The sequence below is a fragment of the Dipteris shenzhenensis genome, chromosome 19 (genome assembly GCF_047967505.1).
Source record: "Dipteris shenzhenensis isolate YYH24624 ecotype China chromosome 19, Dip_SZ_1.0, whole genome shotgun sequence".
Taxonomy (NCBI): Eukaryota; Viridiplantae; Streptophyta; class Polypodiopsida; order Gleicheniales; family Dipteridaceae; genus Dipteris; species Dipteris shenzhenensis.
Genome location: NC_141614.1, coordinates 18,041,206 through 18,067,655, shown reverse-complemented (window position 1 = coordinate 18,067,655; position 26,450 = coordinate 18,041,206). Strand labels below are relative to the sequence as shown.

Here is a 26,450-nt window from a genome sequence, read left to right as displayed (position 1 = left end):
CTAGCATTTACTTCTCAGATCTGGATTCACTATATAGTATCTGTAGGGTAGCGTAAACCCTCAGTATCCATCTAAATACCCGAAGGTACAAGAGAGAAGTATCAATGCTCTTGGCAAATATAAACACTGTTTACTGCACTTTCATTAACTTTCTCAACAGAAAGTTAATAGTGACAACCTTACCAAATGTCAACATCGTGTAGTAAGCTATCTGTCACCTTACCCAAAATCCTCAATTTTGTGTTGCCAAAAATCCATTGGGTAGGCCTGCAGGTGTAGTTATTTCTACTCCTACCACCACCGTTCTTGTTGGTCATTACTGCAGTCAGAGCACGTGGGTTGCCACTCCCACAAGTGCGCAGTTATCCAGGATTAGTTGCAGCAGCTGTCGTCAAGTACAAACAGTCCTGCGTGCAGTACATGTGTCCAATCGAACAGTCACAGTCTGCAGGCTCGAACCTGGCTCTAATGTAACAATTCTACCACGTGTCACCACCACAAGGAGCACCAGGTACGGGGATCCCCAATCCCCGCCCCATAGCCATGCATGCTTCCAGAGCTCTCCAAAAGGTCGCGGGAAGGGATAGCTTTGGAAAGTTTATTTCTCTTTTATACCAAGGATCTTTGCACCACTTTATTTCATATGTACAAGTGTCAACTCGTGTGCCAAGGGCCTCTTTAGCCCCTTCTAATTTCTATTAACCACATGCTCCATGAGGGGGGTTTGAGCCACACATAGGCCTGCAATTACCTTCGACATGGACCATGCATCCGGTTTTCCATGTGTAGTGGCTCAAGCCATATGTGAATCTGGCACTAGCAGCAGTTCTAGATGTGGAGCAGCCCTATATTTCCAATAGAATGGAAAGAATCCCCTTGCCTCTATATAGGGATTATCTCTCTATGTAAACTATCCCAATGCCAAACTCACTATATTGATGGGAAGAATACTCAGATCATCTCTCTATTTAAAGTGACCCCATTCCAAACCCACTATTTGTGAATTGATGGAACCCTTCTGGAATTGAAGGAGAGATCCACATGGATTTTTCTTTTTTTCTTTTTTAACTCGCCAATAAAAATAAGAACCCCCATACAAAATTTCCCATCCTTTAAATTTGAAGAATTTTCTAGGCTTAAAGAGGCCAATCCTAAAATCTTCCATAACATATGTGTTTTATGAGTGAAGTTAATGTTGCTGCAGATACACACGGCAGATTGCACAAAGCAGTTCACGTCTTGCAGATTGCTCTAACCAAATCAAGCGATCAGTAGTTCGAGCTTTTAATCAATTGGGGATGCCGCAAGTAGCTGCCTCTTCATTGGGGTTTGTTGGCTTCATTAATCTCTACTCTAAAACAATGCACCATGGTGCGTATGTGAGCACACATGCTCCTGCATCAAACTCTCCTTGCTTGAAAGATTCCAATCTCCTAATTGGAGATGGACTGCTATAAAAAAAGCTAGCTATTTCTTTCAACCTATCATCTTCCTTTCTCCTCTAGTGTTTCTCCCATAGGAAAGGCCTTCATCTCCTCTTCAAACATCCAAGCGGCTTCACTGATGTCTTTGTCCATCCATTTGGTTGAGCAGGTTATGTGCTCTTTCCTCCTTGTCTTCACCATCTGCTCGTCCAAAATGAACTTTGAGTCTTACATTCTCTTGAAGCCCAATAATTGACATTGAGGCTGTTCATCTTTGCCGGAAGAACCACTGTGTCGGTTGTCTTCTTCATCTCCTTCACCATCTTGAAGATCTCTACCACGTTCATTCTCACCACAGTACTTTAGTAGCAAGTCTACTACCTTGAATATGGAACTACTCTCCCATCCTTCTGGTAGCTCTACCTTGTAAGCATTGGGGCGGATCTTCTTTAGGGATCTGCATGGTCTTCTTTCCTTCTCTTCAGCTTGTTATACTCCCCTTTGAGATACCATTCCTTACCAAAGGAGTTGGTATGCCTAGACATGAAAATGGTTCGTAGGCCTTGGATTCCATATGCACAGATTGCCACGATTTAAGTACAGCTGGAAAGGCCCCATCCATCACACTCACATATCTTGAGGCAACCCATGTCATTAGGGATGATCTCCTACCACTCAACATGTACAAGACACGGTTAGCTCCCCATGAGTTTTTGGTACAGCTCATCTTTCATGGAGATCATTGCATACAGATCTCAAAGGATGGTTTCATCAATCCTCCTCAATTTGGCATTTTTGGGTGTCCTAATGCACTGACTATGTAGTGAGACACGGTGCATAGAGGGCATCCCCATGTGGGACACGATGTGTAGCAGGCATCCCCATGTGGGACAGCTCTGCTATGAGACACGCAAGAGGTTGATTCAAAGGACCAATTTTCCTTCAAATGTGTTGTACACTACGAGATCTGAGGACACTGCCACTCCCCTGTTTAAGGGAGATTTGGACCACTCTTAGCTTTTTTGGTCAACCTCAAAAATGTGTGGTGACTTTTCTACACGAGGCCTCGCAACACAGAGGTCGATTGATCAAAATGCAAAGAAGAGATCCCAACGTCCTAATGGAGCCTAACCAAAGGAATCGCAAGCAGAGGACGATCACTAACTTCTTTCACTCAAGAGACAATAACAAAAGACACTAGGAAGAATATGCAACCAAGACCCAGCATGTTGACGCACACATAGGGACATTAGATTCTGTAAAAAAAAACATAGGGACATTAGATATCCCCTCCTTACACTCTAACTTGAGAAGACAAAAGATGGGAGTAATGGTGGTGCTTGCCAATTGGCGAGCTATCACTCGGAGACCATCCAAGCTAATCACCAACACCCCCTATCATTGACTTCATTCCTCAACGATGCCAGCCTTCACTATAGCGATTGTTTGCCCGGATTATTTCCTCTATCTTCAACCTTAGTGGACATGCAAATTCTTTGAATTTTCATCCAAGTGGTGATCAACTGCTTAACTATATCAAAATATCTTAGGTAGGTGCACTAGCCCCAATAGCTATAAAATTCTCAATTCTTTGTAGAATTTTGGACTTTAGAACAACAAAAATCTAAATTTGTATGATTGAATAAATTCTAGTCTTACAAAGGTATACGTGTAGGATGCAGCAATCTCCCCCACTAATCCACCCAATGCTAACAACTCTCTCTGCATGGCTGCTCAGGATGACTTGAAGATCATAACCTTGGCTTTACCAAGAATGACGGTTAGATCATGTGTCTTGCAGAAGGTATGGAGTCCATCCAACTGTTGTTGGAGGCATGCAGTTGAAGAGGAGAGTAAGACCATAGAGGATAATTTGGATCAAGGAGCTAGTGAGATAGGAGCCTGCCCCTTCTTGAAAAATGAAAGGGTCTAGGAGAGAGTTTATTATGGTGTTTGAAAGACCGAAGAGTTTATGCGACTAAAGAAAACTATATGTATTAAACTAAAGGGTGGAGCAACTAAAGTGGGCATCTAGATCCAAGATTGATACTTGAAAGCAAACAAAGGTACAAGTAGAGAGAGAGTCTCTTGGGAGGGTATACATAGCATATCATATCAGTCTGTGAGAGCGCCATGGAAGATACTACGGCATCAATTGGTCATTTGTCCACCTAAATGTCATATCCTTTGTAAGATCAGGGGAACGAGGGTTGACTAGAATATATCCAATCGAAAAAATTTACATTTTTGTTGTTCTAAAGTCCAAATTTCTACAAAGAGTTGAGAGCTTTTAGCTACTGGGGCTACTGCACCTGTGTAAGATATTTTGATATAGTTGAACGGTTGATATAGTTGCTGCATCCTACACATATTTGGGAATTCTTTTTCTGGCCCAATTTTCAGATGGGACCAATGATGCAAGCCCAACAAAGCACGGGATACGGCGCACTGCTAGGCTTAAGCGGCAGTGCGTAACTAGTTTTTTCAGTCTCAATCTTTCAAAGACTTTAATAATCTCTCTCTCTCTCTCTCTCTCTCTCTCTCTCTCTCTCTCTCTCTCTCTCTCTCTCTCTCTCTCTCTCTCTCTCTCTCTCTCTCTCTCTGTGCCCTGCTCGCCGCTCCTGCTCCGCCCCTCCGCTCTTGCTCCTCAATGCTCCTCCACAGACCCATCTAGACGTCTCCTGAATGGCAGATTGCATGCTCGCAATCTGTGCCTCCACAGTGGGGTGCTCCTTGGGATTGTACGTACAGCAATGACCTCCTGTCGGAGCTGTGAGATCTCCTGTCTAAGCCCTTGAATAAGATCAGCTTGGACTCGGATAGCCTGAGACTGCTCTTGTATGAGTCGTGCCTGCTCCTGGGTGAAGCGTGTTTGCTCCTGTGCGAAGCGTGACTGCTCCCTTGCACTCTCTCCGATGCTCTAGACCTCCATCAGCAAATACTTCCAAACCTCTGATGGATCAGCTCGCCCGTGCTCTAACGAAAATTGATAGGACTGTGGCCTGAACATGTGAGGAAGAGACTGAGATCAGCCTGGACTCTGATAGCCTAAGACTGTTCGTGCCTGCTCCTGGGTGAAGCGTGTCTGCTCTTGTGCGAAGCGTGACAGCTCCCTCTCACGCTCTCAGATGCTTTGGACCTCCATCAGCAAATACTCCCAAACCTCTGATGGGTTAGCTCGTCCGTGCTCTAACGGAAACTGATAGGACAGTGGCCTGAAAGTGTGAGGAAGAGACTGGAGGTTGGGTGATGACTGGGTAAGATGGGTGTGGTATGGGGATGATGAGGCGTTCCCAACAAGGTGAGCGAGTATGGGTTGACTGAGAGGCAGAGGGGAGAGAAACGTCGAGTAGTGCAAAACAGTGTACAACCCCTCCAAAGTAGGTGTCATAATCGGAGAGAGAACTATCTGTAGCAGGAGAAGAAGAGAGAGATGGAAGAGATGGTGTCAGTGACAACCCCTCTATCCTAGGGGAGGGTGGGGTAATCGATGTCATGGGTAGGGGTATATCAGAGCCAGTAGCTGTAACAGTAGAGGCTGTGGGCGGAAGTGGAGCTAAAAGTGCAGCTGGATCTGGAACTAGAGCTGACGCTGAGGCTGGCCCTGAGGCTAAGTATAAGGATGTATCTGATGTAGCTGAGACCGAAGCTGAGACTGAAGCTGAGTCTGAGGCTGAGGCTGCGCCCCTCTGCTCCTGCTCTTCCTCACACTTTCGGGCCATCGCTCCCTTCTCGCCGCTCCTCCTCGCAACCCGTGGCAACTCCCCCGCCCGCCCGCCTGCTGCTGTAGCTCCTCCGTCCACTACTATAGCCCCTCCATCCACTGTTGCAGCTCTGCCTCCCCCTCCTTTCCGCCTGCAGCTCCCTCCGCCCGCAGCTCCCTCCTTCCCCGTCTAGCCTAGCTCCTTCCCTCCCTGCCTAGCCTCGCCGCCCGTCTAGCCCTGCCTGCAGCTCCACCCGCAGCCCTTCTGCTTGCTGCCTCTTCTGCCCCTCCGCTCCTGCTCGCCTTATCTCCCTCGCTTCTGCTCATCCCTCCCGCCTGCTGCAGCTCCCTCTGCTACGCCCCCTCCTCCCCTTCTACTCCACCTCCTCCACTCTAGCCACCCACCACCCCTCAGCTACCCGCCCCCTCAGCTACTCCCTCGACCCCTCAACTACTCCCCTGCTCTCCAGCAATCCCCCCCCTTCTCTACTAGCTCCCCCCCCTACTCTCAGCCTATCTACAGCCACCCCGCCACCCCTAAGCCTCTTTTCAGCCCCCCTGGGGATACCCCCCATCATGGGAAGGAAGCTCATGTTCATGCTCCCGCTCTCACTCCCTCTCTTGCTCCTGCAATAAGACCTGCACCGAACATGGGTCAATCAAATGAGATGGGAAAAGGTGGCAAGGATACGGATAAACCCGCCAAGAAAAAATAGACACATCTGAAACTCGAAGATGTGAACACACGATACAACCGAAGTGGACTTGGAGTGGATAGCAAAGCAAAGACGGGGCCCACTTCCGCCTCAGCTTCAGCCACAGCCTCAACCTCAGCCTCAGCCTCAGCCTCAGCCTCAGCTTCAGTCTCAGCTTCGGTCTCAGATACATCCTCATACTCAATCTCAGTGCCAGCCTCAGCTTCAGTTTTAGCGTCAGCTCTAGTTCCAGATCCAGCTCCACTTCTGCCCACAGCCTCTACTGTTACAACTACTAGCTCTGATATACCCCTACCCATGACATCGATTGCCCCACCCTCCCCTAGGATAGAGGGGTAGTCACTGACACCATCTCTCCCTTCTTCTGCTGCTACAGTTCTCTCTCCGATTATGACACCTACTTTGGAGGGGTCGTACACTGTCCCGCACTACACGACCTTTCTCTCCCCTCTGTCTCTCAGTCAGCCCACACTCCCTCACCCTACTGGGGTCGCCTCATCATCCCCATACCGCACCCATCTTACCCAGTCATCACCTAGCCTCCAGTCTCTTCCTCACACTTTCAGGCCACAATCCTATTAGTTTCCATTAGAGCACGGACGAGCTGACCCATCAAAGGTTTGGGAGTATTTGCTGATGGAGGTCCAGAGCATTCGAGAGGGAGCGTCACACTTCGAACAGAGCAGACACACTTCACCCAAGAGCAGGCACGACTCATACAGGAGAGGCTATCCGAGTCCAGGCTGATCTTATTCAGGGGCTCAGACAGGATGAAGGGACAGAAGGGGGAAGAAGAGCAAAGGGGGAGAGAGTGAGTGAGAGAGTGAGACTCAAATGTGCGGGTGTGAAGTGATGAGCCACACCACAAACTCATTAGTTTTATTAGGATTAGGTTTTACCCTATGACTGTCTTAAGACAGTCATAGGTGTCCTATCTTTAATAAAGGGGTGGCAATGTGCCTTTACCCCAACAACCTCCCACCTAAAGGCCAATGTGCCTAAAGGGGAGAGAAGAATAAGAATTACAGCAATATATAGTTACTGTATACAAGACCATAAAATAAGAATGGTCTCATCCTAATCCCATGATGTGGCGGCAATGTGCAAACCGCTCTGTAGGCAAGCTCTTAGTGAGCAAATCTGCAGGATTATCATCTGTATGCACCTTCACAAGCTCAAGTCGCTTGTCTTCCAGTACCTCCCTGCCAGTACCTCCCTGATGAAATGATATTTCACATCTATGTGCTTGGTCTTCTAATGAAAGACCGGATTCTTTGCCAACATGATAGCACTCTGACTATCACAATGCAAAACTGGCATATCTCCTGTAATGCCCAAGTCTCCCACCAGCCAAGTAAGCCATATTGCTTCCTTGCAAGCCTCAGTGGCTGCAACATATTCAGCTTCAGTAGTTGACAGTGCAATGCATTTCTGCAACCGAGACACCCATGATATAGCACCTCCTGCAAATGTGAAAATATAACCGGTAGTAGACTTCCGGTTATCTGCATTCCTTGCATAGTCTGAATCTGTAAAACCATGCACCAATGCATCCTGCTTACCATAACATATGCACAAGTCTTTGGTACCCTTGAGATACCTCAACACACCTTTCACTGCTTCCCAGTGCCGCTTGCCTGGATTTGCCATATACCTGCTGATGACTCCCACCGCAAAAGCAATATCCGGAGGAGTGGCAACCATGGCATACATCAAAGAACCAACTGCAGATGCATACGGAACCTTGGCCATCTCAGCCTTATCATCATCTGATCTGGGGCTGTCCTTACTGCTGAGTTTTAAATGTGGAGGCAACGGGGTACTAATAGACTTCCCCCCCTCCATTTTAAACCTCTGCAGTACTTTGTCAATGTAACTCCTTTTGTGACAGAAACAAAAGTCCTTTGGACCTGTCACGAGTAATCCGCATGCCAAGAAAATGATTTGCATCACCCAAGTCTTTCATATCAAAAGACTTATGCAGTTGTTTCTTCAAAGCACTAATCTCATGCTGAGATTTACTCGCAATAAGCATGTCATCCACATAGAATGAGTAGCATCAAACTGCCATCCTTTGCCCGTTTGGTGTACAAGCAATGATCGGTCTCACACCTATGATACCCTTGGGACTGCATGAAGGCATCAAACTTCTTGTACCATTCTCTTGGCACCTGCTTGAGTCCATACAAGCTCCTCTTGAGCTTACACACAAGCTGCTCTTTCCCTTTAACAGCATATCCCTCTGGCTGACTCATATAGATCTCATCATGGAGATCTCCGTGAAGAAAGGCTGTCTTCACATCCATCTGACATAAATCCATGTCGTCATGAGCAACAAGAGCTAACACTGCTCTCAAAGTAGTCATCTTGACTACAGGGGAAAAGATCTCATCAAAGTCAATGCCCTTCTCCTGCTTAAATCCCTTGGCAACCAATCTGGCCTTATACCTCGGTAAAGCATTTGAATCCACTTTGACTTTGTAAACCCACTTGCATGGCAAAACCTTTCTGCCTGCAGGTAGCTGCACCAAGTCCCATGTATCATTTTGAAGTAGGGAGTCCATTTCTGACTGCATGGCTTTCTCCCACTTCTTTTTCTCTGTTCTTCCCATAGCTTCCTTGAAGGTGGAAGGCTCACCACAATCTGTCAGCATGATAAAATCAGCCACATTATTGGCTCCTGGAACAAACCTGGCAGGAGGCCATTGTACACGGGTGCTCCTCCTAACAAAATGTTCCGGATTAGGCTACTGTCCAGCCTGTTCGTCATGCATGACGGGTGGCTGTACCACCATATCTGGCTGTTCTACAGCCCCATCTGCTAGCATATCCAGTGGTGCATCATTGGCAAAATTATCTGGCTGATTTTCAGCCTGTATACCCTCTTGAACAGGGTTATCTGCAGCAGCCTGCTGCTGCATATAAATGGGCATTCTTTGCTGTCCAACATCATCATAAATAACCCTCCTGTATTCCACAGGTTGCACGGGTTCCTTGTGTACACTATCCTCTTTAAAGATGACATCATTGCTGCGTATAATCTTCCGTTTAACGGGATCCCATAACCTGTACCCCATTTCACCTTCGTCACCATAACCCATAAAGATGCATCTGATAGACTTTGGATCCAGTTTGGTGCGCAGTTCTTTGCGTACATGAGCAAAGCACTCGCAGCCAAATACACGTAAGTGCTTATATGAAGGTGGCTTGCCAGACCACACCTCCTCTGGCACTTTCAACTCCAAAGCCTTGTTTGGCGACCTGTTAATAATGTGAACTGCTGTTTGCACGGCTTCTGCCCAAAAGCCATGGGGTAATGCAGCATAAGACAACATACATCGAACCTTCTCCTGAATAGTTCGATTCATCCGCTCACTTGCACCATTTTGAGATGCATTATGAGGGGCTGTGAGTTCCTGTTTGATGCCCTTAGCTTCGCAAAACTGCACAAAAGCATGTGACACATACTCACCCCCATTATCGAATCTGAGGCATTTCAGCCTACGACCTTTCCGATTCTCAACCTGAGCGACAAACCTCTTGAAAGCATCTAAGGCATCGCCCTTATGCTTCAAGAAATAGACCCACACTTTGCGTGTGGCATCATCAATGAAAGTAATAAAATATTTTGCACCCCCTAGTGATAACTGTGGCATCTCACACAAATCAGTGTGCACTAGATCAAGCGGTGCTCTATTCTGGGGAGTTCTCCTCTTATGAGGAGTCACAGAATGCTTGCCAAATATGCAATGATCACAAGTAGGCAAATCTGAAAAAGAAAGAGACGGCAGATAACCCAAACGTGACAGTTCTTGCATTCCTTTAACAGACATGTGTCCCAACCGGCTATGCCACAATGAAACCTTTGGCAGCTCGGTTATGGCAACAACATGATTACCCACACTGGAAACATAAAGAGGGTACAAGGTATCACTCTTAAGACCCTCAGCCACTACAGCCTGGCCATAAGTAATCACCCATTTGGAATCCCCAAATGTGGTGTGGTAACCACTGTCATCCAATAAGCCAGTGCTAATCAGATTTTTCTTGATTTGCGGCACATGGCGAACACCATCAAGCATAAATATGCGTCCATCAGGGAATACTATCTGTATACTGCCAATCCCTGCAATCTGACATGCATAGTTGTTCCCAAGATGAACAACTCCATAAGTACCTGTGTAGGAAGTAAACCACTCCCTATGAGGAGTAACATGAAAAGAAGCACCTGAGTCCAAGAGCCAGGTGTGCATGTCATGACCATCAATAACCAAAGCATGTGCTATTACAGCAGAAGAGCATAAAACATCATGTATGTCACTGTTACTGTCCTCTGCTGCAACATTCACTGCATCCAAGTCATCTGCCTTGGCCTTGCCTTTGCCTTTGCTTCCATTGCCTGCATCCTTTGTTTCAGCCTTCTTGGCTTTCTGATCCCGTATGAACTTGAAGCACTTAGACTTCACATGTCCCTTCTTGCCACAATAAAAGCATTCAATATCATTTTTTCCACGGGACTGACTGCGGGATTTGGACTTACTAGCAGATCTCCCCTTCTGCTGAGTCCTGCCTCTATCCTGTACCTGCAAGGCATTTGAAGACTTGTTGCTCGCATTATTCTTCCTGCTCATCTCCTCCATAAGGAGAGAGCTCTCTACATCAGCATACATAAGAGTGACATTCGAATTTGACAGGGTGGTTTTGAAAGTGTCCCAACTCTCAGGGAGGGTACACAACAAGAAAGTAGCCTTGAACTCCTCATCAAGGTTCAATCCCTGTGCTATAAGCTGTGTAAAGATGGCATTGAACTCACTCAAGTGTGAGGTCATAGCTGTACCTTCCTTCATGCGAAGATCAACCAGCTTCTTCAACCAATAAACCTTACTGGCTGAGCTCTTTTGGGCATACAACTCTTCTAGCCTCTGCCATAGGCCATAAGAGGTCTTTTCAGCCTGAACATTGAACACAAGAGTATCAGAAATAGTGAGCATGATAGCTGCCCTTGCGGACAAATCAAGCTCTTCCCAGTCATCAGCTGCCATGTCAGATGGCTTGACACCCTTCAGCCTTATGGGCTTAGAAATCTTCTTTAACAGAAGTACATTCAAGCACTGTTCTGCCCATAATGCATAATTGTGTGCTCCTTCCAGTTTCTTTATGTTCAGAATTGAAGATTCACTTCCCCCTGATTCCATATCAGATAAGGAAAGTATCTGACTCCCTGGAAGTAAAAAAGACTGAATAAAAAATTCTGATTTCTCAGAAAAAACCTGCTCTATCAAGAGCCAGGAGCACTCACAATAGTGCTGTTTTTTACTGTCAGGAAAATCTGCAGCAAAACAGTAAATGTCCCTGCAATCACTGTACCTTCTGACACACTGTACCGTGCTCAAATAGGCATAAACAGTAAATCCAGAATGCTGCAGCTGTTCCACAAGTGCTTTAACAGTGCATCATTGGCTGACAAAACATAAAACACTGCTGTACTGGCTATACTCATCACTTCTCCCACCTCAGATGAGGTATTGCACTGAGTTAATATGCATAAACCACTTGGCATACACCAAAAAAAAATGACACTACAGCCTGTCACAAAACCTGCAACAGAAAATGGGATAAATCCCAAGCAATCACCCTTCTGCCAAGGGGATAAAATGCATCTGAAGATCTCTATCGGTAACCCAAGTGCTATCAAACAAAATCTGGGCAAAAGCCCCTTGATCTGACACCTGAACCAAGTGAAGAAACACCTCAACACTGAGGTAGCATGCAATGTGAAAATCTCTCTGACAAAATCAACCAACATTGTAATGCATATACTACCCTGTGTAGAAATGACATACACAGATCCCAACGTACAAACACTCAATGAGGAACCTTTTGAGCACTGTCAACGATGGACAGTTAGGGACCGAGTAAACTCGATGCACCCTGGCCAAGCGTGGCTCAACTGAGGTTGTCTGAGTGTTGCACAAGAAATGTGACCTGCAAGAAAATGTCACCTCGACACTACGGAAATCGAGACAAATGTGTGCTCTCTGGCACCACACTGCCTCAAGGCATACAAAACATCAACTGCCGGGCAAAAGCCCTAGATCTGCTCACCCGAAAACTGAGATTCAAGCCCAGTAAAAGCATAAAAGTCCTCTGCAAAATCAAGGCATTTCCTTCACGAAAACAGATACCTGTGCAATCAACCACACACTGTGGTTCTCTTCACCTCAAGCACGAGGTAAATGAAGGTACTTGCTGTACTTTCAAGAAAACACAGTTTTGGGAACTGAAAGATGATCCTGAATCAAGAGCAGAGAGCTCTTTCTCCTTCTTTTTCTTCCCAAAAAAAATTCTGTGCCTGCTGTACTTCCTGTACCTGCGCACGTGTGCAAGGTACGGAATCCAGAAAAAAAAAAATTCGAAAGTTCTCCCTGATGCACGTCCTGTACCTGCACAGTGTAAGTCCGTACGGATGTACGGCTCCTGTACGGCGTCCGTACGGCAGGTACGGATGGCCGTACCTGAGCGCGCGCTGCGCGCTCTGGCTCTGCGCAGCCTGGTGCTGTGCACTGGCTGCCCCTGCGCAGGCTAGCAGCAGCTAGCTGCTGCTGTAGCTCTAGTTGCGTGAGCAGCTGCGCTGCTCGTGCTGCTCCGCTTGCTGCCGCCTGTGTTCACGCTGCCCTGCTCGCCTCCGCGCTGCGCCGCTGTGCCCCGCGCTGCGCTGCCGTTGCTGCCTGCAGACCTGCGACGCTTGTCCGTACGGATGTACGGACGACGTACGTCCGTACACCCGCGCTGTCACCTGTTGGCCCGCGCTGCCGCCTGCTGGCCCGTTGGCCCTTGCAGAGGCTAGGTAGAGGTCGAGGGGGGTGGGTAGGCAAAGGGAAGAGGGAGAAGTGGCTCTGATACCAGTTGAAGGGACAGAAGGGGGAAGAAGAGCAAAGGGGGAGAGAGTGAGTGAGAGAGTGAGACTCAAATGTGCGGGTGTGAAGTGATGAGCCACACCACAAACTCATTAGTTTTATTAGGATTAGGTTTTACCCTATGACTGTCTTAAGACAGTCATAGGTGTCCTATCTTTAATAAAGGGGTGGCAATGTGCCTTTACCCCAACACAGGAGATCTCACAGCTCCGACAGGAGGTCACTACTGTACATACAGTCCCTAGGAGCACCCCAATTGTGGAGGCACAGATTGCGAGCATGCAATTTGCCATTGAGGAGACGTCTAGATGGGTCAACGTAGCCAAACAGGAACCTGCAAGGGTAACCGTTTTGGCTACCGCCGTCCTGGAGCAGCGGCAGAGAGCCAGCAAGGTTCTCAACATCAGAGTCGATGGGATTCCCCGCACTGAGGCTTCCCCGATGGCAGATGCGCAGGCTTTCGTGACCACTACCCTAGGGGCGACTGAGCACAGGATTGAGAGAGCATGGCGGGTTGGGAGGGACCCCAACCGAGAGCAGCCCCTTATCATCCGGTTCCAGGATGCCCAGGCACGACTTTCGGCTTTACGTCGTAGGTCAGCCTTACGAGACTAGCCAGCGATCTCCATGGACGAGGACCTCACTCCACTACAGGTTGAGGAGAGGCATTTCATGTTGCAACAGTGGGATCAAGCCCGCAAAGAGGGAAAGTGGAAAGTAGTACCATACGAACGACTCCTTACAAGCCCCCGTCGGGCACCCACCTCTCCTCCCGCATAGGGGGGCGGGGTCTATGAGACCCACATCCGAGACCCTATCCTATACCATCTAGAACTGTAATGATATCTTATGGTCAAAACCAGGAAACTTCTCAGAATCCTATACAGGTCACGACATAGTTTTTTACACAGAGGCACATCAGAGTCCAAAGCACCAACTACCAGCAGTCACTGGGTATACATGGGAGTCTGCCTACAAAGATGAGACGAGGGATACAGGAGACGTTCGAGGATCAGGAGGAGTCGCAGTCCTTTACATATCCACACTTTTGGGACCATCTCAGTGGAGCAGAGAGATCCACACTCCAGATTTCTCTGGATTTGGATTCGGATCCGACACGTGGATAGCCGAGATTTGTTTATAGCAGTTTGCTACTCCCCCCCCGAGACCTCCTGCTCTGCCAGAGATATTTGAGGGGAGGATGAGACATCCCCATTTGCTGCCCTTTATCAGTCCATCGTTGACTTCTCTAGCCGCGGGGAAGTCCTCCTAGTTGGGGACTTCAACGTGAGAACAGGCACTCGTTAGGCACCACTCCTCGACTTCAGGGATGATTCTACTCTACTCCCAGACTGATACATCCCAATCTGATTTCTTCCAGCTGTTCGTTGAATCACGAGCACAGGCACTTAGTTTATCCTCCCAGCCAACCTCGTTGGTTGCAAGCTTCTCAGCAAAATCCAGAAGAAGCAGTTTTTTCGTAAAAGCTTTAGCTTGCTTAATCCCAACGAGCCCCAAAACTCCCTAGATAGATCTAGTATGCCACATGTCTTCAATTTAGGGTCCTTCCTTAATGCATCATTTACCCCTCTCTTGGGATATCTTTGAAACATTTGCCCCTAGGCATATTTCATGCATTTAGGTCCCTTAGCCTTAGATCCACCTAATCTAGTGCCATGTCACCCATACCAAGGACCTTGACCTTTATTCCTTTTTGATCATTTACATGAAGCCCAAACAAATATAATACAAACATTGATCCTTTAAAGGAAATTGCGGGACACTAACAGACTCTCTAGTTAGAATGAAGTGAGCCATCTTGGTAAGACGATCAACCACCACAAGGATAGAATCATATCCACCTTGTGTCGTAGGCAGACCTACGATAAAGTCCATGGAAATGCTCTCCCACTTACCTAATGGTATCTCCAAGGGCTGTAAAAGTCCGGGTGGCTTCACCCGTTCTGCCTTACTTACTTGACACAAAAAACAACGTGTCACATATTCATGAATATGCTTTTTCATCTTTGGCTAAAAGAAATCTCGCTTCACGAGATCATATGTCTTCTCGACTCCTGGATGTCCCTCACATGGGCTATCATGGCATTGTTGAATAACTCTTTGCCTGAGATCATTCTGATTAGGTATTACTACCTTGCCATTTCTTTTCAGCATACCATCCCTTATGGCATATCTTGCATAAGTTTGGCCTTTTCTGGATGCCAGGTCATCCTTTTCCCCGGGTTTTAATACATGAGCCTTAGGCCAAAGGCTCTGGACGAACTCGTCCACCTTTTGAGTTCCTCTAATCTCGGTCATTAGAGCACTCTCTAATATCGTGAAACTCATGTTATGCATAATGCGTGACAACACATCAACCACTTTATTATCCTTCCCTCTTCGGTACCGGATCGTCAAATTAAACTCCTGCATGAGTTCTGTCCACCTAGCTTGGCAGCCTCTCAAGTCAGGTTGTTTACAAAAATGTTTCAGAGTATCATGATCAACATCAACATAAAACTCTGATCCATACAAATAATGTCTCCATGTTTTCAAAGCATGGACAACAGCATACAACTCTAATTCATGAGTTGGTCAATTTCATTGGGAGGGAGAAAGCTTCTTGCTTTCAAAGGCTACTAGCCTTCCCTCTTGGAGGAGAACTACTCCTACTGCAATGCCACTTGCATCGGTTTCAAGGAAAAACGGTTTCTGGGGATCAACTATTTTTAACACCGGTCCTAAGACCACAACTTGCTTTATGGTGTTAAAACTTTTCTGTTGATTCTGTCCCCATATAAAAGGTACTTTATCTGAGGTCAGATCAGTCAATGGCGATACTATTTCGGAATATCCTTTTATATGCCTTCGATAAAATTGGACAAATCCCAAGAATGAACGCAAACCGGTCAAACTCTGAGGGATTGGCCAAGTCAGTATCGCAGCCACTTTCTTTGGATCCATTTCTACCCCCTCAGGAGTAATTATGAATCCTAAATATTCAAGTCTTACCATACACAGTATAGTTTTCTTTTTATTTACATAAAGACTGGCTTTCCTCAAAGTACTGAACACTATTCTTAAGTGTTCATGATGCTCAGTAATACTTTTACTGAATACCAGAATATCGTCAATAAAATGTACTACAAACTTTCCGATATACGGACGTAGTAAATCGTTCATAAGCATGACGAATGTAGCTGGAGCATTGGTAAGTCCAAAGGGCATTACCAAAAACTCATAATGTCCAAACCTACTTCTAAAAGCGGTTTTATGCACATCCTCGGTTCTAATGCAGATCTGATGGTAGCCACACTTAAGATCTATCTTACTGAAAAATACGGCCCCATGTAATGCATCTAGCAAATCATCGATCCGAGCCATCGGATACCTGTGCTTAATAGTGATATTATTTAATGCTCTGTAATCTATACAAAGACGAAAAGTATCATCTTTCTTCTTCTTTAATATCACTGGCAAAGAAAAAGGTGAAAAACTTGGTTGAATCTGCCCCAACTTGAGATATTCTTCCAGTTGTCTTCGCACCTCCGCCTCTTCAGTAAAACTCAACCTATAGGCAGGTCTATTTACAGGTTCTGCCCCCGGGATTAGTTCGATCTTATGCTGAATATTCCGCTCTGGAGGTAACCCATAAGGTAGCTCATCCCTAAAACAATCAGAGAACTCCTCTGCTATTTGATAGGCCAGCTTGGCCATCTCTCCATTTTGAGCGACATCAGTGCTAGTCGAAGAATCATCAATCGGGCTCTACAGATGCTGTACAAAGAAACAAAAACTCTTCTTGAGCTTTTCAAATTTCCATCACAGAAACCAACGGTCCTTGAGGTATATCCCTTTCACCTCGTAAGACATACAGCACATCATTCATCTTGAATTGATAAATGTGCTCTTTCCAATCTATGGCTTGATTCTTCCTAGAATGCCAAGCCTTACCCAGGGCTATGTCTGCATGAGCAAGCTTAGTCATTTCAAAATCAAGCTTCTCAGCATAGTCCTGAATTCGAAGCTCCAACTGGGTAACCCTTTGGTCCCATACTTCAGTTGAACTTCCGTCTGCCATTCTGACTGTATATGCATAGTCAGATGGGCTAGTCTTTATTTTCAGCCTCTTTACGAGCTTGGAGTTAATTACATTGTGCGTTGACGCTGAGTCAAACAACACAATGACATCATGATTAGCTACTTGCCCTTTCATCTTAATTAACTCCGTATCATTAAAGGCTGTATATCCCGTTGCCGCGAGCTTTGACAGGATATTATCAGGTGCACTAGTTACTAACTTAGCAACAGACACACATAACAAAAAAGGTACTGACCTTTGAGAAGATCCCGCTAGCTGAATCTGCATCTGTTTTGCTCTGGGACTTCCCTCCATTTCCACGTCACATTCTGAGACCATCATCTCAGCCATCCGATGATCTTTGTTTCGTGGACAATCTTTCTACTGATGAGGCTGAAAGCAACCAAAACACAAGCCTTCTCTCCTCGCTTTTTCTCTTTGTTCTGGGTTCAAAGAGGACTTCGACCAAGCTCGGGCTGCCATTGGTGTTACTTTTCTTTTTATTCCAATGGTGGTACTTGATTTAGGAGTCTCAATTGGTTTCGCCTGCTTGGCTTGACCACTAGGCTGTGAGGCACTCCCTTTGCTAATCCACTTCTTCTTAAACCCAGTTTTCTTCGGGTACCCATACTGAGTCCCAACCTGTACAAACCCACTTGGTCTCTTCCCTTTTGCATCCTCATAGTTCAGGGCTATGGCAATTGCTTCATCTAGCGTGTTCGCATACTTAGCCCGAACTTCCATCTTTATCCGATCATTCAATCCAAAGATAAAATCTTTTACTTGGATTGACTGAGGTAAGGGTTCATCAACCTTCATTACACTTTCTCTAAATTTATCAGTGTATTCTACTACTGATAAATTTCTCTGACAAAGGTTTCGGTACTGATCTCAAGCTCGGGATGCTTCGTCAGGAGGTAGGAAGTGTTTTCTAAATTCCTTTTTAAACCCCTCCCATGTAGTGGATGCTACTCCATCTTTCTGCTATTTTATCCACCACCTATCCGTTGCCTCATTAACATATGGGTGTCCTCGTGGATTTTCTTCATATCATTCCTGATTTCACAAATGGCGAATGCCTCGTCCCATTTGTGTAACTAGGTGTCAATGATATCGGAACTACGGTCAGACATCCGACCAGAATACTTTTCTGGCCTATAATTGGCAATATTAGGCACCTTAGCCCTCCTAGGCTCGACCGTACGAACACTGGACTCCGGTTCCATCAGAGATTTACCTTTTTCCTCACGAGATGGTCTGGCAGACATACTATGCACCATTTTCTTGAGTTCAGACTACCCCGCATTTGTTTGTAACTGCTGTGCTAAAATCTGTTGCAAGGCATCCTCTAACATTGCAATTCTGCCAGACAATGTATGACCTGCTCGGCGCGACACCTGCGGGGTCGGCCGGACTCCTGACTCTACGGGATCCATCCTGGAAGCTTCTTCTTCCACTTCCATTTAGGTCAATGGGTGTTTTTTTTTTTAATAAATAATAAATAAAACACCGCTTGAAATTGTAATTACAAATCAAAAGCCCACCCTCCAATTTTACAGCTGACAAAGCATATATCACACTGTAACCAAAATCACTTTTCCCTATACTAGCGAAAACCCCTACAATCCAATTTGACTCAAACACGGAGACAGATAAACAAGCAAATACTCCCACAAAGCTTAGAAGGCATAGAGAGCTCCCTGGTTATAATTCTTGCCGTATGAAGAGGTCAACCAGTCCCTGTAGTCCACTTCAAATCTGCATTTATGACCTGCCTTGTGACCACAAACAGACTGTAGTATCTACCCCTTCACATGAGCTCACGATCAAGCGCAACCAACGAAAGCCTAGCTCTGCGGGATGTGAGATGATGGAAACCCAGTCCCATCCACGTGGCTTTTCAGATATAGCACCAAGTCTTGTTTTCGTTTGGTCGGGAGACTTCAACTTCGAGACAAAGGTATTCTCGGAGGAGGATGGCGATGTAAATCCTCTCGTCTTAGCCCAATGAAGGAATGAGAAAAGCAAGCAAGAGATGATGGCGATGATGATCGTCTCGCCTTAGAACTGAGATCTTCCGTGAGGGTATCGGGAGACTTCAACTTCCAAACAATGAGAAAAGCAACCAAAAGCAAAAGAAGCGTTCACGTTGACAACTTTAGCTGTATCGTCGTCCGTCTCCCGATTCGTCACCTACGACTTCTAGTAGCACAAGGTTGCCTTATATTTTTTTGCAAAAGTGACAATTTCGAATTAATATCACGATCATCGACGTAGACAATTTGGTGTGGCCCAAAGTCCTCTTGAATCGTCATGGTCCTCACGCAGCAAAGCCGTATAGTGGTTGTATGTTCCGCAGCTGGAGCGCACTGGTAATTAAATACCAAATATGTCTGCACTATCACGTTGGTGACTCTCGTCTTCCACACCTTCAATTCGTCAACAGCTTACGTGAACCCCACCACCTGCGACAGCTAGTTCCGTGACTAGCACTGCGATGACGTCCGTGAACCCACAGTGACTTGGTCGTGCGCTGCTTATCAGCTCTACCCCTGATCGTTCTGCGCGCTTCTCTGATTATCCAACGTAACGATGATCTGAACGATCTACTCTCCACAGATCGTACCACGCTCTGATACCAAATGATACATCCCAATCTGATTTCTTCCAGCTGTTCGTTGAATCACGCGCACAGGCACTTAGTTTATCCTCCCAGCCAACCTCGTTGGTTGCAAGCTTCTCAGCAAAATCCAGACGAAGCAGTTTTTTCGTAAAAGCTTTAGCTTGCTTAATCCCAACCAGCCCCAAAACTCCCTAGATGGATCTAGTATGCCACATGTCTTCAATTTAGGGTCCTTCCTTAATGCATCATTTACCCCTCTCTTGGGATATCTTTGAAACATTTGCCCCTAGGCATATTTCATGCATTTAGGTCCCTTAGCCTTAGATCCACCTAGTCTAGTGCCATGTCACCCACACCAAGGACCTTGACCTTTCTTCCTTTTTTATCATTAACATGAAGCCCAAACAAATATAATACAAACATTGATCCTTTAAAGAAAAATGCCGACTGACCCTCCCGAGGTCATGTTACCTCGACTTGAGCGTAACCCTATTAGACCTCCGCAAGATGCATGATCTCATTATCTATAATGGTCTTGATAGATGGCATGCATCAGGTGGCTTCACTTGCTTTCCACATGGGGGAGGCTTCAATGTTGCGGACTACATCATGGGATCCCTTGCCTTCACATCTCGCATCACTCACTTTACCGTAGCACCTCTCCCTCCAGGGGCTGACCATACCTATCTTTTCTTTAGCATTTCTACCCCGCGCCGCACAGCACTTTCTACCCCGTTGAGCTCTTACTCCACTTACCATGATATATGCTTTGATCGCGATCACTCACCTACTTACTCTGGCCGTCTGTACATACTTCTCGCATACATTGACTTTAAACCCTTACTAGAAGACCGTGCTGCCCTAGTCACTCGCTTACTTCATGAGGCCGCTCTTAACGCCTTTCCCCACACCACCCGCTCCACCTGCCCACCACCTCCTGGGACCATACCCTGTAATAGCCGGTACGATGATGAGTGCAAGGCTTTATGCCGTCAGCTCAGATTCAAAACAAAAAACAACCTTCCGAGCGAACTAGAGACGCTACGCGAGTACCGCCGTCTGGTACGCAAGAAGAAACTTGACTTCGTGTGCCGGAACGAGGAGCTACTGAACATTATGTTTAGTAACAACTCTAAGGACTTCTGGCAGAGATTTCTAGAGGGACAGTCCCCCCCACCACTCACTGATACTCAGGTGTGGTTTGATTATGCATGCACGCTCTACAATATCCCAAATCAGCCAGCCCCTAACCTATCACATATGCCTCGCCCCACATCCTGCACCCTCTTCACTAGGGGGAGGGTAAACGATGCCGTGATGAAACTTCATAATGACTGAGCGAAGGATCATGAGGGACTATGCACTGAGTTCATTGCATATGGAATTAATCTCCTAGCCCCGATCTTAGCCAAGCTATTTAATGAAGCCGTTTGATTGGGGTTTCCATGCACCTAGACCATCAACACTATCTCACCCATCCACAAGGCAGGGGATCCCATGAACCCAGAGAACTACAATACCATTATGATTGGACATGTCATGTCCAAGATTTATGCATCAGTACTTCATTCCGAGGTCAACAGATTTGCGGAGTGTCAAGGACTCAGATGTAGGCCGGTTTCAGGCGGGATCATGGGACCATGGACCACATTCTCGCAGGTGTCTAAGCATCTCATGAATGAAACTGGCCAAGCATTGCTGCTGGTCTGGGTTGGTAAGGACACGGGCCAACATCCCATAACTATCTTTAAAGAGGCAGTAGAAACGCCCTCGGATCTCATGGTAAACGGGACACTTGAAGATGAAATGCTCCTCTGTCTCAACCTCTTGCATGTCACACAGTGTGCATATGCGTCTCTCCTTGGGTAACCGCTCTACTCGGCCGCTCTTGATACGAAGTCTGTGTGAAGAGACCCGAACTGCCCAAGGGAGATCCTCAGCGAGTGGGGTAGGTGAATCTGCGTGTGTCTTGGTGAATCAATGAAACCCTCCGCTGTGATATGTAGGAAGTGATCTCTATAGAAGCCTAGCTTCACTGGAAGATCACTCGGGCCCAACCAAGTCTGGAATGTGTGTAGCTGTAGTAGATCCTCACGGATAACCTGGTTGACCTCGTGTGATAGGAGGGGAGAGAAAGGAGCATCCATGCTGTATTGGAAAGGAGGAAGTCTGTCCATGTGGAGTCCTAGTCCTGCAAACCATCTCTCTGTGCATGCATATCAACACCTCTGATCTCCCCCTGCTGCAAGTGCCATAGAAGAGGACAATGCTAACCATGGTATCTTGCTACATCCGGATGTGTAATCTCCATACTCCGTGACTTGGTACAGATATGTAATGACTCGAAATGCAGCATCTAGCTGTAATGGGGATGACCCAAACTCTGCCTGAATGATCTGGTGAGGGCCATATGGCTTACCACAAATCATCTGTGATAACATGAGAACCTGTAGCCGCTCGACCTTGGCCCACTCTGTATCCGACAAATCTGGCCCCCAGCATGGGCTGCCATACATCCTTGTAGGGCGGACCAAGGAGTCAAAAAGCAACCCTTTGGTCCGTGGATCCTGAAAATGAGAGCGGAAGCACTGTCTCTCTAGTCTAGCCAATGAAGCATATCCTCTGCTCAGGTGCGCTTGCATCGCGGGTCTCATGGTGAAGGTGGGTCCGGAAAAGATGACCCCCAGATAAGTGTATGATGAAACTACCTCAACAGGGGACCCATCAAATGTGAAATGCTCATCGTGCATGACGACTCGGGATGTATTGAAGATTATAACCTTGGTTTTACCCAGGTTGACCTTCAAATCATGAGACTCACAAAAGGATTGTAGTGCATCTAGGTGTCTCTGGAGCCCCTCTCTGAGGAAGACAAGAGAGCCACATCATCTGCATAAAGTAATATCTAGATCAGTGTGCCCGGGAGAGAGCAGCCTACCCCACCCTGTGCCTGCATCATTGTCTCGAGCTCGTCGATGTAGAGGCCAAACATGGTAGGTGATAATGGGCACCCTTGTTTGACCCCGATAGTGCTCATGATCTCGTCTGTCCATCCGGACTCTGCCTGAAACTCGCTCATAAAGTGCCATGACAGCCCAAATGATCTCCTGGTCGTAACCCATATCCTATAGGCGTCGTATGAGGAAGGCTCTCGGAACGGTGTCAAATGCCTTGCGAAAATTCACAAAGCAACGGTAAACCCTCTGCTTCCGTGCCCTCGCCTCCTCGATGATACATCTAAGGTGATAGGATACTTCGAGCACGGAGACATGAGCAGACTTCTCCCTCGCATGACACCTCTCAAAGCTCTACCACGGAGTTCTTTCAGCCAGATCACATAGACCCCCACGAGGCGAGACCTCGACATGACCGTGACCCCAGAGCCTATGACCCGACAGCTCACGCAGAGGGTTGACTCACAAATCACACTTGGGGACATCCCCTCCTTGTTTAGGGTTGGAGCCCGACCGACGGGGGTCATAGTGGCCTTGGTTAGACGCAGAGCTATGACCAAGAGATGTACCAAGACTGCACCCTTGAGGGGGCGACAACGTTCTATTGTTGATCTCATGCCTCCACTTCCACAGCCTCATCCATCCTGATGTCCTGTTGATGACGATGATGATGATGATGATGATGATGGTTATGATGATGCCGACAATGATGCTGAGATTGATATATATAGTCAGGATATGACTATGTTGTACTTAGGACTTAGTACTGCCATTTTGCATTTTTTGCATTCTGCATTGGTGTGGATGCTCGTTTAGTAGCTCCACTACCACAGCTCATTGTATCAGGTTTTTCATAGTCTCATAGACCCATCGGTATTCCGAAGACTTTAATAAACTCTCTCTCTCTCTCTCTCTCTCTCTCTCTCTCTCTCTCTCTTATTCCATGCGTTGTACTGTACTTTCTCCGATAGGGCCATGTTGGTGTTTTGAAGACACCAATAAACTTTAGCAATAGGTTTTTCACAGTCTCATAGACCCATCGGTCTTCCGAAGACTTTAATAAACTTTCTCTCTCTCTCTCTCATTCCATGTGTTGTACTGTACTTTCTCCGATAGGGCCACGTTGGTGTTTTGAAGACACCAATAAACTTTAGCAATATATTTTCAACATGCCAGGACTTCCCATGAGGCATGGGGAGTAAATCTACCTCTAGACTTGGGGAACATACTTCCCCCCTCAAACAAATAGAAACAAGCAAACAAATAAAAAGAAGCAAGTTAGGCACAAATTTCTTGAGGTGAATAAGAAGTCTTTTGGGAGTGGATCTTTTGATGGTGACAGAGAGTCTATATGATGAACTCTTGCAGTGCATAGACTCATGATGTATATACTTAAAAGGATTCAATTAATAGAGGCCACAGCTTCCCAATCTGGCATGAAAAGAGCCCTCAAAGAAGAAAATCAATACACCTCATGCTTCGGTTTCTTTAATCACAACTCTTATGTGCAAGACATTGAAATTTCCCTCACATTTCCTTGCTACTTGCTTTCGGCACCACTAATAATATTCATGAAAACAAAGAAGAAAGTTGACTTAGCTCAACGCATTGGCTAGATCGCCTTTTAAAGGACAAGAGGTAGGGATCAAGGTGTTTTTTCAAGGGGTGATGAAATTCAATATCGGAATTACTCAGTGGAAGCCTACTCACATTGGGCCTGATTGGCAATTCAAATAAATGAGGAATGCCAAACTGCTCAACAACCTGAATATCATCCCATGAAAATCAGAAGGGTCAGAAATACCATAAAGAAGCAAACAATGCAAAACAATATATGAAGACTCAAAAGCATAACTCCCTGTAGATAAGAATATTTACATCTGAAAATTGTCCATTAAACACAGAGGATAACTTACTTGATGCCCAGAGCCCCTGCCAAAAGGATAATACCGCTTCCCATCCGCATCAAAGTGACACATGTTTTCCACCACAGCTACACATGGTACCTGATTCATAAAAGAGAAATGCATTAATGCTGCACAATTCTTGTCAAAACCAAAGTGGAACATACTACATGACGAGTTGCAGAAGTGCAGAGTACAAGGTATAGTATATGAAAATACAAGGTGTAGTATATGAAAGTATATGAAACCTCGCTTAGATAATTACTACAAATATTCTCTCTTCTACTCTCTCTCACTCCCTCTCTCTACAGATGCACTAGGGCCCAGGACAAAAACGTCGGGCTAGATCCCCCCGAAGGTTTTTACTCATGAATAGAGAACGCTGTTACAAAAGTTCAGCGTAGAGCTGCTTGCTACAAAAATCCAACGTGAATCCATATTACAAGAGCTTCAAGCTCATTTCAAATTGGCAACATGCCACTTGTCTAAAATCTAGACTAAGTCCTATTACATGCCACTAAGGGCAACTCTAGAGTCTTCGAAGCACTTGGCCACCCAAACCGCCTCCTAGATGCTTGTTAGGCTCCCGTAGCGCTTAGGAAAATAACTCTTCCTAGTACCTGCAACAATTAATTAAAGCACACCACAATGGCACCCATTAATTGTTAGCGCTTTGCATGCAAATAACACACTGTGGACTAATTCTAGTCACGGTGGGCATCCCCACTGAACACATGTGCACACACAACAAATATAAAAATATATATTTATTCTTTGGTTGACTGAAGTCAACGCTCTTAATCATAATTAAGGGGCTTTGACCAAGGGTCGAGGCACCTTAATTATAGTCAACTCTCTCCAACCGAAGTTGGCACAACTCTCCAACCGAAGTTGGCACAACTCTCAAACCGAAGTTGGCACATCTTGGTTACCCGTAGTTAACCCTCTTGGCACATGCCAAGTCTTGTTGACCAAAGTCAATGACCGAAGTCAACACTCTCTGACCATAGTCAGCTCTGTGGTTCTCTGGCTAACCCTCTTGGTAATAAACCAAGTTTTTCCGACTGAAGTCAGGTTTACTTGACCAGAGTCAAGTATCTTTGACCGTAGTCAATTCTTTGACCATTAAAAGAACTCTTTGACCATAATTAACACATATGAAAACTCCTTAATTATGAACAAATAAATGGTCAACTGTACTTTGACTTAGGATATTTACATTGTGGTGACATCCCCTCGGCTTCTATTTAGTTTACCTCAACTGAAAAGCTTCCTTGTAAACATCCAAAAGCTGTGGATGATCGGACAACATGTCTTCATCCATCCAACCTGTATGCAACTTCATTTATTCTTTCTGTAACCCTGAAAGAGCCATAGTACCTGGAAGATAACTTTGCATACACTTTCTGTTTGCCTTTAAACTTGCGAAGCCTAGCTTTCTCGAACTTCAAAAGTACCCAATCCCCTTCCTTGAGATTTAACAATCTCCTATGCTTATCTGCAGCTCTTTTATGCTTCTCTTGAGACCTTTCAATTGCTGTCTGGACTTGGCTGTAAGCTGTCTGGAGGTCTCTCACAAACTGATCAACTACAAATATTTCATCCTTGGTCCTCAAGATAGGTGGCAGAATCACCTTCCCATAAATGACCTCAAAGGGGGCTTTCCCTGTAGAGCTATGTACTATATTATTGTAAGCAAACTCTACCAATAGTAGGTACTTTTCCCAGTCTGAACCTTGGTCACCCACGTAGAATTTCAGCATATCCAATGCTGTCTAGGGCTGGAAAGAAGAAGAAAAATTCAGATTCATCCCCATATTATCAAATAAAGCTCTCTAGAATAGACCGGTCATTCTGGGATCTCGATCACTGACAATGGACTTAGGCATATCATGGTACTTAAAGATCTGTGCCATGAAAAGCTTAGCCATATGATCTGCCTTTATGATTTTACGAACTGGAATGAAATGAGCTTGCTTGCTGAATCTATCAATGATAGTCCAAATCCCATCATTCCCTGACTTTGATCTTGGCAAATCAAAAATGAAGTCCATTGTAATACTTTCCCACGGTGCCTGAGGCACAGAAAGAGGCATAAGTAGGCCAGGTGCCTTTCGTCTATCATACT

General features: G+C 45.9%; 1 protein-coding gene across 1 annotated transcript in view; it reads right to left on the bottom strand.

The window, feature by feature from the left end:
- The window catches only part of HCF101 (ATP binding protein), an 83,944-nt gene that overhangs the window by 5,744 nt on the left and 51,750 nt on the right, over positions 1-26,450 (bottom strand). The window contains exons 10-11 of the mRNA XM_087390700.1: positions 24,335-24,424; positions 24,129-24,182 (exon numbers count right to left, since the gene is read on the bottom strand). Coding sequence (XP_087246826.1) covers positions 24,129-24,182; positions 24,335-24,424 — 144 coding nt within the window. The remainder of the gene's footprint in view (positions 1-24,128; positions 24,183-24,334; positions 24,425-26,450) is intronic.